At 38.8% G+C, this 17,365-nt stretch overlaps 1 protein-coding gene across 4 annotated transcripts in view; it reads left to right on the top strand.

Moving 5' to 3' along the window:
* rock2a (rho-associated, coiled-coil containing protein kinase 2a) overlaps positions 1-15,844 on the top strand; it is a 70,054-nt gene extending 54,210 nt beyond the window's left edge. For 2 of the 4 annotated variants that reach the window (XM_061895738.1, XM_061895741.1), the window contains 13 exons: positions 416-519; positions 1,041-1,227; positions 1,323-1,416; positions 1,497-1,591; positions 7,445-7,636; positions 7,811-7,979; positions 9,802-9,872; positions 9,939-10,027; positions 10,165-10,243; positions 10,400-10,667; positions 11,053-11,266; positions 14,763-14,816; positions 15,026-15,844. In XM_061895738.1, coding sequence (XP_061751722.1) covers positions 416-519; positions 1,041-1,227; positions 1,323-1,416; positions 1,497-1,591; positions 7,445-7,636; positions 7,811-7,979; positions 9,802-9,872; positions 9,939-10,027; positions 10,165-10,243; positions 10,400-10,667; positions 11,053-11,266; positions 14,763-14,816; positions 15,026-15,029 — 1,620 coding nt within the window. In that variant the 3' untranslated portion in view covers positions 15,030-15,844. The remainder of the gene's footprint in view (positions 1-415; positions 520-1,040; positions 1,228-1,322; positions 1,417-1,496; positions 1,592-7,444; positions 7,637-7,810; positions 7,980-9,801; positions 9,873-9,938; positions 10,028-10,164; positions 10,244-10,399; positions 10,668-11,052; positions 11,267-14,762; positions 14,817-15,025) is intronic. The other 2 variants (XM_061895739.1, XM_061895740.1) reach the window with 2 other exon arrangements.
* The last annotated feature ends 1,521 nt before the right edge of the window (positions 15,845-17,365 follow it).

Genomic DNA, 17,365 nt, shown 5'->3' with positions numbered 1-17,365 from the left:
AAAATCTAAAGTGTTATCTTTTTCCTGGATTTCACTGACATTCACAAGTGTTCGTAAAACGCCATGATTTTCACAGAACCAATTAAAAAAAAGGCACAAAGGAAAAGTCCGCCTCAATAGTAATGAACCCGCCTTTATTCCAGACTTACACACTTTTCCCAATTTACGCAGGGTGTGCGGAAACTTCAAGCGTGTCAAAAACATTTAAGCAAAAACGGTAGAATGGGGCTTAAGTGTGTCATATTTTATTACTTTGCAACTTGCTTTGTAGGTTGGATGTATGCAAACTAAACAACCCTTTTATTGTACTACAAAATAATATATTCTTCCTACCACTTTCATATTAAACTTAATGTGATTTATCGCAGTTTGTGTAGAAGTCATATTTACTTGACAAGGGTTTTGTGTTTTCCAGACACTGTACAAGACCCAGGTTCGGGAACTAAAAGAGGAATGTGAGGAGAGGAACAAACTCTTCAAAGAAGTGCAACAGTCTGCACAGGAACTACAGGAAGAAAGGTGTTTTAACTTTTTTTTGTTTTAAGATTTTTGTTATCCATCTGACAAACCAACACACACATATATACATTTCTATATACATGGGACAACTTTACATTATTTGCAATGGTAAAAAAAAGTATTACGTACATGCTACATACAGTTGGCTAGTTGTATAAGGAGACCCCCCCCCCCCCAAAAAAAAAAAAAAAAAAAAAACTAGACTGTTGTTTCTGGTGGCATTCTGTTGCTAACAACAGCCTCTAGGGGCAAATTTGTCAACATAGTCTATACATTTTCAGTAGTTATGTTCATGAACCCTACAGATAAATACAACATAGCTGGTTGGATGTTTTTATTGTGACGTGATATTTTCCTATATTGTGAATGTAGAAAAAAAAAAAATCCCATTGTTTATCTTACTCATCCTTTGAAGGTAATGGATTTGGGTCTATTGATTCTCGAATTACGGACTGAATGAGGTACTTATATAATGGAATACATTTTTGAATGCTGAGTCTTCCACTTTGCTCATTTTTTAGAGATTCTCTGGCGGCCCAGCTGGAAATCACGCTGACTAAAGCTGACTCAGAGCAGCTGGCACGCTCTATTGCTGAGGAACAGTACTCAGACCTTGAGAAGGAAAAAATCATGAAGGAACTGGAGCTGAAGGAGATGATGGCCCGTCATCGTCAGGAATTGTCAGAGAAGGACATCACTATCAATTTAGTAAGTTGTTTCCCAATTTGCCTCATGACAGTCACTTAAAAGTACAATAGGCAGATATAAAGCACATTATATCACTGACAATGATGATTTAACAGTTGGAGGAAGCCAATAGAACTCTCACCAGCGATGTTGCCAACCTAGCCAATGAGAAGGAAGAGCTGAACAATAAGATGAAGGAGATCCTGGATGGTAATGTAACACTTAAAATTGTTACATACAGTGACACCATATTCACATTTTTTTTACATTTTCTTTTTGTTGTTGTTCAGAAACAGAGAGGTCAAATAATTGGGAGCAGCAGATCAATCAGATGAAGAACACATTTGAAAAGCAGCTGCAGTCTGAGAGGACGCTAAAAACTCAGGTTCTTTTCATTGCTTTGTCCAATATTGGCCACACAAAGTGGCATTTGTTTTCAACATTTCAAAATACTTTTCCATAGCCCAGTGGTTCTAAATTAATTTTTCAATGGGGCATTGGCCTCAAACTTGCAGCCCGTGGGCCATTTGTGGCTCGCAGGCCCATATTCTGTTTCCCTGGCCTCTACTACACTTTGTAGTTTGGTGTGATTGGGACCCGTGTGGCTAAAAGTAAAATATATAATGCTAATAATAATATTGGTGTAATAAAATTATTAGTTTTAAAGACATGCACCTGATAATAGGTTGATTGGCAACACTAAATTGGCCCCTTGGGTGTGAATGTGAGTGTGAATGTTGTCTATCTGTGTTGGCGCTGCGATGAAGATGTAACTTGTGCAGGGTGTATCCCGCCTTCCGCCCGAATGCAGCTGAGATGGGCTCCAGAAACCCCCGCTACCCCGAAAAGGACAAGCGGTAGAAAATGGATGGACGGATGGATAGTTTTATATAGCGCTTTTCTAGACACTCAAAACGCTTTACCGACAACTAAGAACCCATCAGTCGTTCAATCCACGTTCACACATATTACATTATATTATATTATGTTATATAGTTATGTCAATATTGAATCCCACTACAAAGAACACTAACTACAATACTGATGCAAACAGAACAATGACGGCACAAAAAACATTTTGGGCAAAACAAAGAACAACTCCATGTAAGCAAGCAAAAGTGTCTCTGGGTATCTCTTAAAGAACTTAACAGTGAAAAAATATACCATTTTGAAAATTAAGAATAAAATAAATCAATCAATCAATCAATCAATCAATGTTTACTTATATAGCCCTAAATCACTAGTGTCTCAAAGGGCTGCACAAACCACTACGACATCCTCGGTAGGCCCACATAAGGGCAAGGAAAACTCACACCCAGTGGGACATCGGTGACAATAATGACCCAGTGGGACGTCGGTGACAATGATGACTATGAGAACATGATACTGTGATACTGATGATACTGATGACTATGAGAACATGATACTGTGAAAGATCAATCCATTACGGATCCAACACAGTCGCGAGAGTCCAGTCCAAAGCGGATCCAACACAGCAGCGAGAGTCCCGTTCACAGCGGAGCCAGTAGGAAACCATCCCAAGTGGAGGCTGATCAGCAGCGCAGAGATGTCCCCAGCCGATACACAGGCGAGCAGTACATGGCCACCGGATCGGACCGGACTCCCTCCACAAAGGAGAGTGGGACATAGAAGAAAAAGAAGCGAAACGGCAGATCAACTGGTCTAAAAAGGGAGTCTATTTAAAGGCTAGAGTATACAAATGAGTTTTAAGGTGAGACTTAAATGCTTCTACTGAGGTGGCATCTCGAACTGTTACCGGGAGGGCATTCCAGAGTACTGGAGCCCGAAATGAAAAAGCTCTACAGCCCGCAGACTTTTTTTGGGCTTTGGGGATCACTAATAAGCCGGAGTCCTTTGAACGCAGATTTCTTGCCGGGACATATGGTACAATACAATCGGCAAGATAGGATGGAGCTAGACCGTGTAGTATTTTATACGTAAGTAGTAAAACCTTAAAGTCACATCTTAAGTGCACAGGAAGCCAGTGCAGGTGAGCCAGTACAGGCGTAATGTGATCAAACTTTCTTGTTCTTGTCAAAAGTCTAGCAGCCGCATTTTGTACCAACTGTAATCTTTTAATGCTAGACATGGGGAGACCCGAAAATAAAACGTTACAGTAGTCGAGGCGAGACGTAACAAACGCATGGATAATGATCTCAGCGTCTTTAGTGGACAGAATGGAGCGAATTTTAGCGATATTGCGGAGATGAAAGAAGGCCGTTTTAGTAACGCTTTTAATGTGTGCCTCAAAGGAGAGAGTTGGGTCGAAGATAATACCCAGATTCTTTACCGTGTCGCCTTGTTTAATTGTTTGGTTGTCAAATGTTAGAGTTGTATTATTAAATAGAGTTCGGTGTCTAGCAGGACCAATAATCAGCATTTCCGTTTTTTTGGCGTTGAGTTGCAAAAAGTTAGCGGACATCCATTGTTTAATTTCATTAAGACACGCCTCCAGCTGACTACAATCCGGCATGTTGGTCAGCTTTAGGGGCATGTAGAGTTGGGTGTCATCAGCATAACAGTGAAAGCTAACACCGTATTTGCGTATGATATCACCTAACGGCAGCATGTAGATGCTGAAGAGTGCAGGGCCAAGGACCGAACCCTGGGGAACTCCACACGTTACCTTAACGTAGTCCGAGGTCACATTGTTATGGGAGACACACTGCATCCTATCAGTAAGATAAGAGTTAAACCAAGACAGGGCTAAGTCTGACATACCAATTCGTGTTTTGATACGTTCTAACAAAATATTATGATCGACAGTATCGAAAGCAGCGCTAAGATCGAGGAGCAGCAACATAGATGACGCATCAGAATCCATCGTTAGCAATAGATCATTAGTCATTTTTGCGAGGGCTGTCTCCGTCGAGTGATTTGCCCTGAAACCGGATTGAAAGGTTTCACATAGATTGTTAGACGCTAAGTGTTCATTTAACTGCTCCGCAACAATTTTTTCGAGGATTTTTGAAATAAAGGGAAGGTGAGACACCGGTCGGTAGTTTACCATGAGGTCAGGATCGAGGTTAGGTCTTTTAAGAAGAGGATGAATAACCGCTTTTTTGAATGCTAGGGGAACAGTGCCCGAGGAAAGTGATAAGTTTATAATATTTAGCATTGATGGACCTAATAATACAAAGAGCTCCTTGATCAGTTTCCCAGGAAGAGGGTCAAGTAAACATGTTGTTTGTTTTATTCCATTTACACGTTGTAACAATTCCTCTAATGGTATTTCCTCAAAACGAGAGAAACTATTTTGGAGGGCAGTATCCGCCGTATATACAATCGTGTCAGTGTTAATAGAACCCCGTTGTAGCTGGGACGCATTGTCTTTAATCTCCTTTCTAATGACTTCAAATTTCTTACTAAAGAATTGCATAAAGTCATCAGCTGAGTGGGTGGAGCTACTGGAGGGAGTCCCTTGTTGGGTTAGCGATGCTACCGTACTAAACAAAAATTTAGGATCGTTTTTATTACGGTGGATGAGATTTGAGTAATAATTAGCTTTAGCTAAGGTAAGCATGTGTTTATAAGTTATTAAACCATCACTCCATGCTTGATGGTGCACCTCAAGTTTAGTCGTGCGCCATTTGCGTTCCAGCTTTCTGCATAATAATTTCTGAGCTCTAGTTTCTTCTGTAAACCACGGGGTGCGCTTTTTTGAAGCCTTTTTTAACTTTAGCGGTGCTATGTTATCAATGGTTTCGCGCAGGGCGTCGTTAAAGTTGTTAGTGAGGTTATCAATAGAGCCCACATATTTTGGGAATGGTGCCATTACCGAGGGCAGTAGGTCAGCAAGAGTTGTCGTTGTGGCTGTATTAATGTTGCGGCTGCTATAGCAGTTATTATTATTATTAGTTTGATGAACATGCGTCTGAACCTCGAATTTTATAAGGTAATGATCGGACAATACTTTAGTATACGGGAGTATCGTAACTTTGGAAGCGGTGATACCCCTGACAAGCACTAGGTCTATCGTATTACCGTTGCGATGCGTGGGTTCATTTATTATTTGTGTGAGACCACAGCTATCAATTATAGTCTGGAGCGCTACGCACGGTGGGTCCGATGGGGTATTCATATGGATATTAAAGTCCCCCATTATGATTATATTATCGGCGTGTGTCACTACATCAGCAACGAAATCTGAGAATTCATTGATAAAGTCCGAATAGGGCCCTGGGGGGCGGTAGATAACAGCCAGGTGTAGAGGCAGCGGTGTGACAGACCTCATAGTAAGCACCTCAAACGATTTATATTTATTAAATATGTTAGGACTAAGGTTAAAGTTTTCGTTGTATATTAGTGCGACCCCCCCACCCCTTTTAAGCGGACGGGCAATATGCGCATGTGTAAAGTTAGGAGGACATGCCTCATTTAGCGCAAAAAAGTCGTTTGGTTTAAGCCAGGTTTCACTGAGACCGATGACGTTAAGATTGTTGTCTCTGATGATATCATTAACTAACAACGTTTTGGGAGACAATGATCTTATGTTTAAAAAACCTATATTATAGGTAGTGGGCTGTTTTAGGGAATTTTTGATCAAATTATCCGTAGTAGCAATATTAATAATGTTGTGTTTATTATGCCCAGTGCATTCAGTATAATTACGACCATATCTAGGAATTGATACGACGGGAATGTTCTGATTGTTTGATTGTTGCTTTGATAAACTGCACGCATCATGGTTAGCCTCCTCAGTAACGGGGATTTTCCGATTGTTTGTTTGTTTGTTGCTTTGATAAACTGCACGCATCATAGTTAGCCACCTCAGTAACGGGGATTTTTCGATTGTTTGTTTGTTGCTTTGATAAACTGCACACATCATAGTTAGCCACCTCGGTAAAACACATGTCCAACTCTGAAACACTCAAAGCAGAAAAAACTTGTTCTAATTTAACAGACTCCTTACCCAGACCAGTAGTCTCGCATCTTTCATCTAAATCCGTCTTCAGGATGGAAGGAAGTGGTGTTCTGTGGGGATTAGCCTTCTGCTTTGTTTTAAGCCCCGCTCGGCATCCGCGTTTCCGATCACACCGCTGGCGTCTGCTCCGTAGACGGCCCCCGCTGCTACTAGACTCCCCTGCTTCACAGGCCGCTGGATGTAGCCGCCGACGTATTCCCATGCTAGTTAGCATGTTAAACACGCAGGCGTCTATCAGTCCAAAACGGCCCGATATGTCCATATCCAGAAGTGTCTGGCGGTCGTACGTGATCACGGAGTGACCACGATGCGAGCCAGCCATGAAGTCTGCAGAACTGTCCGGCATTTCCGCCAAATGTTCCATCTTTAGCAAGAGCACCGCAGTGTCGCAGCCCGTCCGGGCGCCGCCATCACATTTATAATGGATTAGGGCGTCACGGTGGGAGAAAGGTTAGTGCGTCTGCCTCACAATACGAAGGTCCTGCAGTCTTGGGTTGAATCCCAGCCATGGGATCTATCTGTGTGGAGTTTGCATGTTCTCCCCGTGAATGCGTGGGTTCCCTCCGGGTACTCCGGCTTCCTCCCACTTCCAAAGACATGCACCTGGAGATAGGTTGATCGGCAACACTAAATTGGCCCTAGTGTGTGAATGTGAGTGTGAATGTTGTCTGTCTATCTGTTTTGTACTCTGCCTTCCGCCCGATTGTAGCTGAAATAGGCGCCAGCGACCCCAAAAGGGAATAAGCCGTAGAAATGGATGGATGGATATAATGGTTTATAGCTCAGGGTCACTATAACTAACTTTAAAAAACTAACCATAGCTGCGGGTAGAAGAAGTTAAAACATTTAGTCAAGCAGTAAAAATGTGATTCTGAAGTGAATACTTTGCGAGTCCCACCCTCAATGAGACCCTACTAACTGTGTCCCCCAGTTAAATAGAGTTTGAGACCTCTGCCATAAGAGAAATACATTTTTTACGCCCCCCTGAGCTAAAAATACTGTTGATATTGATGATATTTATTTATTCATTTATCTGTACAAACCACTGTATGAATTGCAGGCACAAGCATTCTGCATACTGCAACAACTTGAAATATATTTTATGAACTCACTTTGTAACATTTTAAACCAGGCAACCGGTTGATTAGTTTTAACGCTGCTGCCCCTTAGCTGGAGGCTTGTGTCCGGTTCAAGTAGTAATACAAACTCTGAAAGTCTCCTGTTGCTCCAAAACTATTTACTACTTTGAGAAGTACCGCCTCGCTTATAAAAGCCATGCATGTCCATTTACAGGCCGTCAACAAGCTGGCAGAAATTATGAACAGGAAGGAGGTCCGTGGTGGAAGTAGTCGCCGTGGCAATGACACAGACATGCGCCGAAAGGAGAAGGAGAACAGAAAGCTCCAGCTGGAGCTGAGGTCAGAGAAGGAAAAGCTCAACAGCACCATCATCAAATATCAACGAGAGATCAACGAAATGCAGGCGGTTAGTAGAACTGTCGCACATTTTAACCCCTCAAGAATGTATAAATTGAGGTGCTTTATAAAAGGTCGGTTAAAATATGTGGTGAATTATTGGAGAAATAGAAGTCAACCCTGGACTGTAAAAAATGTATGTAATTAACGTGTATGCCTATTTCTTTTCAATCGTCTGTTGTAGCAATGGGCAGATGAGAGTCAGATGCGAATTGAACTGCAGATGGCTCTAGACAGTAAAGACAGCGACATCGAACAGTTGCGCAATCTGCTGCAGTCACTCAGCGTTCAGTCAATGGACTCTGCCAGCATCAGTAGTGGACCAGAGTTTGATGCTGACGATGCGTTTACAGGTAAACACTCACTCATTGGATCAAGATCATCACCAAGATTGTGGTGGCTTCAAATATTAAGTTACCGAACACATGAATAATTAAAGAGAATAACATTACTAAACGAATTACTGCAGTATAGTTATTTACTTAAACATAAACTCAGAAGCATTGACCATTAGATAGGGAGATAAACATCTTAAGCCTGGCACACACAAATATTTTTTAAATCTTAAGAGATTTTTTTATCTGTAACAGACCCCACACGTAGAGACAAAAATTTCTTTGTGTGTCTTTGCAGTTTTTATCTTTATTTGTGTGGTGTACTACTATAATATGCAAACAGCCCAGCGCACACATGACCTTTCTGTTCCACCACGGAGTCAGACTCTAATTCTCCGAGCGCAACATTTTGCATGAACAAACGTGACTTAAAGGGGCGTATCGATCTAAATATGCAGTAAGTGGTATTGACACCAAAGTGGATATTGGTTTTGGATCAATACTAGCGTGGTGGGATCGATATTTTGGTTGTAGTTTCTCTTATACGTCCAATAAATTACAAAACTATTTTTTTAGTTTATGCAATCGCACATTTTTTCTTGTCTGTCAAAGCAAACAGCAAATGTCCGCATGTCATGTTTGTTATTTTAATGGTATTACATTTTAAAGTTTAGTGGTATTACATTTTTAAGTTAATATTTTTGTTACATGGTTACTTTCTTTTTTATTTTGCAATAGTGACTTTTTTTTCTCCAAAAAGTGTGTGTTGTATAGCTGAAAAGGGCTCATTTGTATACTACTACATTGTTTCAAACTCTTGTAATTACTTATGGAAAATATTTTCAATTGCAGAACACCTTTTTTTCTCTGTTTTCATAATCATAATCAACTAACTAGAGGCAAATTCAAAAAAAGTATTCAATGATTATGACGTAACAGTTTCAAAAACATGCACCTGGGGATAGGTTGATTGGCAACACTAAATTGGCCCTAGTGTGTGAATGTGAGTGTGAATGTTGTCTATCTGTGTTGGCCCTGCGATGAGGTGGCGACTTGTCCAGGGTGTACCCCGCCTTCCGCCCGATTGTAGCTGAGATAGGCGCCAGCGCCCCCCGCGACCCCGAAAGGGAATAAGCGGTAGAAAATGGATGGATGGAGTTTCAAGTCTAAAAGTGTTGGTATCGGTAACAATTGTGACGATAATAGCCCTGTATTTACTTATCTAAACAATATCAAAATTCTTGGTATCACCCACCGCTAGTGGTCTAACAAAATCAAAAAAGCAACCAACCACTGTCCCAACCGAGCAGAACAAAGGCAATAGGAGAAGAGGGGATGATAATGATGATTTTAGGACTATTTTTGAAAGAAAAATCACTAACTGGAAAAAGTAATTGAGCAACGTGAACATGTACTATAATTACTGTGCGAGCTAAAGGGGGGAAATATTCACAATAGAGTAGCTGCAGTGCTTTTTTATTTTGCTGTTGTGCCACCTTCTATACTGCTTCACAATTCACGCAGCGATGACTCGGGAGGCCTCGGCGTTCCCCGCAGACATGAAGAATTTTGGTTGTAAATATTGAGCACGTTTAATATTTATGATTTCCGGACCGGACATGATGTTTTGGGGATGATTATCAGGAAAAATACACTCTTAACACACCTCAGACCACAAGACAATCGTATAAGACATACAATAATCGAGTGTTTGCTGTCTTTGGTCATAAGGGGAAAATCGTGACAAATAACTATTGCCTTTATGTGTTTACCCGGCTTTAGTTACAGATGGGTTATCATTATTCTGGCACATCGTGATACTTTCTTCCTCCCTATTTAGAAACAAGGCTTGAAGGATGGTTATCCCTCCCTGTACGAAACAACACCAAGAAGTTTGGATGGGAAAGAAAGGTAACTAAATTTGAAAGAGTAAACGTGATGAATTTTTGACCTGACTGTGCTGTGTTCTTGCTGCAGTATGTTGTAGTGAGCAGCAAGAAGATTCTCTTCTACAAGAGTGAACAAGAGAAAGAGCAGTCCATTCCTTATATGGTCCTTGATATAGAGTGAGTATGCACCTGCAGAGAGAACAGTAAGGCTGTTGTCACTTACCCAAGTTATTCAGTTCCGGTCAGCTAAGTGTGTATCACTCTGTAGTTAATTTGTGCAGCTGAGGGAAATCATGTGACATTTTTTTTTGCAGCAAACTCTTCCACGTGAGGCCTGTCACCCAAACAGATGTTTACCGCGCTGATGCCAAAGAAATTCCAAGAATATTCCAGGTCTGTCCTGACCACCTCACTATTTTTCTTATTGAATTTGTAAATTGCTGCTTGAGAACTTCAATTGTATTCTACATAGTACAAAAAGTGTATGACATTGGTATTGAAATGAACCAAATACAACAGTTATGACTGTAATCTTCTCTTTCTGTCCAGATTCTTTATGCCAACGAAGGCGAGAGCAAAAAGGAGCCTGAGTTTCCTGTGGAGCCTCTACCAATTGGGGAGAAATCCAGCTACATCTGCCACAAAGGTCACGAGTTCATACCCACACTCTACCACTTTCCTACCAACTGTGAAGCGTGCACCAAACCGTTGTGGAACATGTTCAAGCCGCCACCGGCTCTAGAGTGTCGGCGCTGTCACATCAAGTGCCACAAGGATCATATGGACAAAAAAGAAGAGATCATAGCTCCATGCAAAGGTAAACCATTTAACTAATTAAAATACAATTGTTCTAATAATTTTTAAAAAATTTGAGATGTCCCGATCATAGGATCAGATCAGGGGCCGATATTTGCCGTTTTTAACTATCGACTGCTCAGCATTCAATACCACAATTTTAATGCATCTTTTGAATTATAGCAATATTAGCAAATTCTTGAACTAAGGTTAGTTTTTTTGAAAATGTGTTGTGTTTACTCTAGTTAATTGCTATGAAACACTTTCAGTTTTATGATTTATTGTCAAAGTATTGGATCAGGACTCTAAATCGAAATCGGACCTGAGGCCAACATTTTTTAAGGACATTCCTACTTAAAATGATAAAATCTGAAATAAAATATAACACTTCTCTTGCATATTTTCAGTAAACTATGATGTGTCCACGGCTAAGAACCTGCTGCTGCTGGCCACGTCCCAGGAAATGCAGCAGAAGTGGGTGAGCCGCCTGGTCAAGAAAATCCCCAAAAAGCCACCAACACCTGAGAACTTTGCACGCTCCTCGCCACGCGCTTCCATGAAAGTCCAGCCCAGTCAGTCTATCAGGAGGTCAAGTCGACCGCTGCCCACCAGCAAGAGCAGGTAGCACAGTACTGTACCTTAAAGAAATGTTTAGCTTTTGTTCTTTATTATTGTTAATATACAAATAAAATAGCAGACCTGAAATAAGGCTAGAGAAAAACATTACATTTCCCAGTGTTTGATGGATTGATATTTACACTGTAATATTATATTGATATTTAAGTGTACACAGAGCTTGTTTTCCCAGGCCTCCACATCCTAAAATCGATGCCTTGTCAGTTTATAAGGTGCCATAATGAAGCCTTTGTTTGCTTGTCAAACAGACGTGTTTGAATGTGACTCAGTCTTTCAACAACATCCATCCATTTTCTACCGCTTATTCCCTTCAACAACAGATGGAGTGAATTAGGGTTGTTGGACGATGTACAATACAAATGATAAACTTTTGGCTGACAACAGCGCTTTTATATCGTAATAATGCATGTTAATGGCACGTTCTGTGTCCTGCCAAAATGACGACAACAAGAGAACGACCGCGTCCAATGTAAAGTCCTTACAAGCAAGCTAGCAGCGAACATCCCCTCACAGTGTGAGTTATCAATCCTCGCCTCAATGGTGGAAAATAAACTGTTTCTTCCATGTACCATTATAACTGGAGGACAGGCAATAGATAAACATGTTATATTACACACCATAGATGGATACGCTAAGTCATGCTAACCGCTAAGCTACTGCTCTTGAATGTACACAGGGATGGGCGGATCAATACAAATATCGACAGTAACGATACCAGGTATAGTATGCTCAAAACTACAGTGATTATGTATAAAAAATATATTATCACAAAATATTTATTTATTTTGGTTGTTTCTGTTATTGTTTACAAACTCAGGAAATAAGTCACTGGACACAAGAGGACTTAAAGTAAAAAAACAAAGTCATTAATCAGTGCCAATAGTAGTGTTTGCTCATGTTTAGTTAATTTGCACAATTGACTTTATTTTTGCTCAAAATATTGTATGTAATAAAAAGGATTAACAAAATAATTTCAATATTTAAGTGATATTGTCACACTGCCCTCCTGTGTTTTTGTCTGATTAGAATAGCATTTGAAAATGGAATTATTCAACATCTTGAAAATATTAGAAATCAGTATTGGTATGTATGGCTCATAGTTGCCTGTAACTAATTAGTGTTGACTCGATCCCCAAATGTGTACATTCATATTTAGATATTAGAAAATAATGTATTATCAACAGTTCACGAGTTATGTAAAGATTTATATTTTCCATAAAAAAAATCACGTATGAACAATTAACAGACTACATTGAAAGCTACAATTCAATTAAATATGTTTACTATTCATGTGTTCATAATCAAGATAATGTCCAAAGTTGATATGAAAAGGTTAACAAAAAAATAGGTTGAAGCGATGCTAAATTATAGCGATGTATCGATTTGTTTTAACGGTTCGATTAAAATCATAATTTGTGGTCGCCAATTTGATTCAGAGATAATATTTCTACTTAAATTCGAAACGATTCAGTTAGTTTAAATTGTTTTTGTAACCTTTTAGGGGGAACAAATCAAGCAGTGTGACTGTGGAATAAATACTGAATACTGAAGTTTCCTATATTCCTGTTATTTTTTAAAGGGAAATGGACAAGCTTTAGAAAATGGACGGATGGATGGAATTAGGTGTAAATGAATTATGGATACAAACAAGCAAGTAAATAACATATAACGGCCAATTCATTCACATCTCATTCCAAAAAATTGCAACCAACACTTTGGGTTGACTTAACAAGAGGAAACCTAATTTTCAACATTCAAGCAATCTTCAATAAAAGTATAGTAACCAAAATTTTAACAGTAGATTTACCTGCTACTTTTGCTTTTGTTTTTCAACATAAAAGTAGTAAAATCTTTTTTTTTTTAAGTTACAAACGACATCTCTTCGGTTTGAATGAACAGTAGATTTACCTTACAAATTAAGCACAACCAAATATTTTCAGACTAAATTAGCAGTGGTTTGACCTGCAACTACTCTCAATTTAATTAACAGCTACAGCGGCCGGGAAAAGTCTCAACAACATGAAGCCACAACACAACAACTTTCAGCTATGGCACAAAGGCCACAACACAAAACAATAAGCCAAAACAATGGCCCTAGGTGGAAAGTAGAAAACGGTGTAACGACTTAAGTTGGAAAAGTAAATCCAGTGTGGCCACCGTTTTCAATCTCACGCCTCAGCCACTTTGGTTCGTCGGCAAAACTCTCTCCGCTGTCACTTCCCTTGTGTCTGTCGCATCCTTAGTGGTTTAAAGTTTTGTGGCTTTATATTATTCTGTTGTAACGTTTGTATTTGTTCTGGCTTTTGGAATTGTGCTGTAGCTGAAAGTTGCTGTGTTGTTGCATTATATTATCTTGTGGCGTTTGCATTTGTTGTGACCTTTCTTGGCCACTGTAGCTATTGGTCATTCTTGTTTTGATGACTGATGGGATCAGCAACAGACTTAACGTTTAACGTCCTTATCATAAAACATGCTAAACTTCATATGAAGTCTACTGATCTTAAATCTAATGGGGGGGTTCTAGTATCGTCCGAAAGGCCAATTTGCCGAGCACAAATCGAAGTAGTTGAATGTTAGAAATATATATCGATTAATCACCTTACTAAATTAACAATTATCTCAATTGGCTTTTAAATGGACGCACTCGTGATCCTGTTGAACCAAACTAAAACTTAGCAAAAACAAAGTATCAATTTATCTATGAGGAAATTCAGTCATCAATGTAAAAAAAAAAAGGAAACACCTTGCTGAGCATGACGACCACATTGATAAGCAGCTAGTGACATATCGCCATAATCAAGTAGCTGCAGCTGTGGTCTTTTGTAGTAGAAAAAACATCTAACTCTTGGTTAAAAGTCAGATCAGTTAACAAGAAGTTCATTGTGCTCTGAGAAAATGATTGATGTGTGTTGTATCAATCAACGTTGATTTATATAGACCTAAATGTTTCCCTCTTACACACATGTGAGAGGGATGTGTACTATGGCTATGAGTTGTTTTTTTCCCTTGGCCTCAGTCTGGACCACCTCTCCAGGGGCCCAGGCTTAGACCGATTTTTATTTTATTTTATTTTAATCTTCTATTTTTTTTCTCCTATTCCCCCCCACTTTTTTACCCGTATCTCACCTTTTTTGTAAGGGGCGCTGGAAGCTGGTAGACCAGTCAGCGATCCTGTTCTGTCTCCCTGTAATTTTTGTCTGATCTTGAATGGGATTGTACTGAAAATTTAAATTTTCCTGAAGGAATAAATAAAGTACTATCTAATCTAATCTAATCTAATCTAAATCCCAAATGCCTCAAAGGGCTGCACAAACCACAACGACATCCTCAGTATTATCATTCCACCTTGGAAAACAGGTTTAACCAAGACATATTCGCATTAATAGCACTCTGCCTGGGAAAAGAAACAAGGAAAAGTGAATATAAATATTTTAATCAAACACATGTTGTACTCACATGGAAATGTTTCACTCATCATCAGGTCAAATGGCTTTAAATTGATGCAAGAAGACTACAGCAGTGGACTTTGGTACAAGTTAAGACTTCTCTGACTTTGGAGTGTTTTTTTTCTCCCCTTGCTGCTTTAACGGGACATTTTCTATTTGTGGTGGTGGTCGTGCACTTGAAAGTCAATGTGGGTGTTAGAGTGACGTTCTAAGACAAGCAAGAACATGGTGTTCGAATTACACAACCACAATTGTGTGTCTTTAAAAAAAGCCTGTTTCTGTTTCTGTCTTCCTCCAGCTAGCCTTGTGCAGAAGGACGGTAGTGCATCCTGAAGAGGTTTCCTCTTAAATGGAAAACTGTATCCTAAGCACACTGAACTTCACTTCCCCACCAATCCCGCTTCAAAGCCACCACTTCTTTTCCAGATCAACTTCATGCAACTCTAATGGAAAACAAAACAAGCCTTTGAAAAGAACATTAAATGTCTGACAGGTAGGGGGCGCTCACACAGAACAATGAAGGATCACCACATACCTCAAGCCGCCATTGAAGGACCCAATACCAAAATTCTGTCATCTCATGTTTTCTTTATTGGGAACTAAAAGTACAACTATTTAGTCAAGTGATGTGAAAAAAGGCACACAAAACTCTGTAATTCGTCGGTTTATTCCTTGATCAGTCACCGGTGAACAGAATCCCCACCAGCCCCACCCTGCACCGTCAGTTTTGTTGTTTACTGAATTTAAGGAATGCAAACTTAATGCTTTCCTTATCTAAGCTCAGCTCCTGTTGTCGTTTGAATGTAAAAAATCTGGGACGTACCAGAAAAGAGACACAAGCATTGTATTCCTTCGATCCAAATATACTTGACTGAAGCCCTCTTGTTATCACAAATGACTGAAATACCTTGCATGGAAACTTTTTTTTTTTTTTTTTAGTCACGCACTTAAAACATTGTTGACGCATGAAGATGTGTAGTTTTGTGTCACTCGACTATGAAAAGAAGGGAAATGTACCAATGAGCAGATCGTAATCCAAACAACGTACTGAGTGGCACTATTCCATTGAAAACTTTTTTGGTTGTGATATTTTTGTATTAAAAGTAACCAGACGCTAGAGTTTGGGCACATTGTTTGTGTTATGTGGCTTTATAGCAGGTAAAGAGACACGGACACGGAGTGTGTTTACGTGTGCAAGTGTTGGTGTGTGCTCTCCTTTAATAAAGAAGCATGTTTTATACATAGAAATATAGACAGTATATATATGTGTGTGTATATGTATATATAAATATATATATATACACACATACACACAGAATATGTATGTGTGTGTATGTGTGTATATATATATATAGATAACACACACAGAATATGTATGTGTGTATCTATATATCTATATATATATATATAGATATATAGATACACACACACACATATATTTATATATACACACAAATTATATATATATATATATATATATATATATATATTACATGCCATTCAATCAATGTACTTGTTTATACAGCCGTGTCCACTTTCTATTTAAGGGCTTTACATCAGAATGGATGTTGGCGACCAAACAGATCTTTATAACACCCACTTCAGCAATAAAGATGTGGATGTGCCTTTTGGATTTTCATTAATCATTTGTTTATGTGGTATTCTGTTAAACCACTGACTACAACATTGGGGTATACCACTATCCAGTGAGGGACAATGCAATATGATAATTTAGTATTTCAACTGTAACTGTTTGAGTTTTTTTTATTTATATACCAACAATAATAAAAGACAAAGGTAAAATATTTCTTCACGCTCCATCTGAGAAATTCTAGCTCTTAAGAAACTGAATATGTCATGGACCCCTTACCAATTAGGAATTGGCAACATGGCCTAAATTCTACAGTACAGGAATGTCTCAGAAAATTAGAATATTGTGATAAAGTCCTTTATTTTCTGTAATGCAACTAAAAACATAAAAATTTCATATATACTGGATTCATTACACTTTAATTGAAATATTGCAATATATAAATATATATATATATATATATATATATATATATATAAATATATATATATATATATATATATATATATATATATAGACACACACACGTATGTGTATATATATGTGTGTATATACATATATATATATATATATATATTAGGGGTGTGGGAAAAAATCGATTCGAATACGTTGTGCGATCCAGAATCGATTCTCATTTGAAAAAAATCGATTTAAAAAAAAAATATATATATATATATATATTTTTTTTTTTCATCAATCCAACAAAACAATACACAGCAATACCATAACAATGCAATCCAATTCCAAAAGCAAACCTGACCCAGCAACACTCAAGAACTGCAATAGACAGAGCAATTGAGAGAAGACACAAACATGACACAGAACAAACCAAAAGTAGTGAAACAAAAATGAATATCAACAACAGTATCAATATTAGTTATAATTATAGCATAGCAGTGATTAAAAATCCCTGTGACATTATCATCTGCGATGAGATGGCGACTTGTCCAGGGTGTACGCCCCCTTCCGCCCGATTGTAGCTGAGATAGGCGCCAGCGACCCCAAAAGTGAATAAGCGGTAGATATGGATGGATGACATTATCATTA

The sequence above is a fragment of the Nerophis ophidion genome, linkage group LG03 (assembly GCF_033978795.1).
Source record: "Nerophis ophidion isolate RoL-2023_Sa linkage group LG03, RoL_Noph_v1.0, whole genome shotgun sequence".
In the NCBI taxonomy this organism is placed as follows: domain Eukaryota; kingdom Metazoa; phylum Chordata; class Actinopteri; order Syngnathiformes; family Syngnathidae; genus Nerophis; species Nerophis ophidion.
The sequence above is the reverse complement of the archived record's forward strand: the minus strand, read 5'-3'. Positions and strand labels throughout refer to the sequence as shown.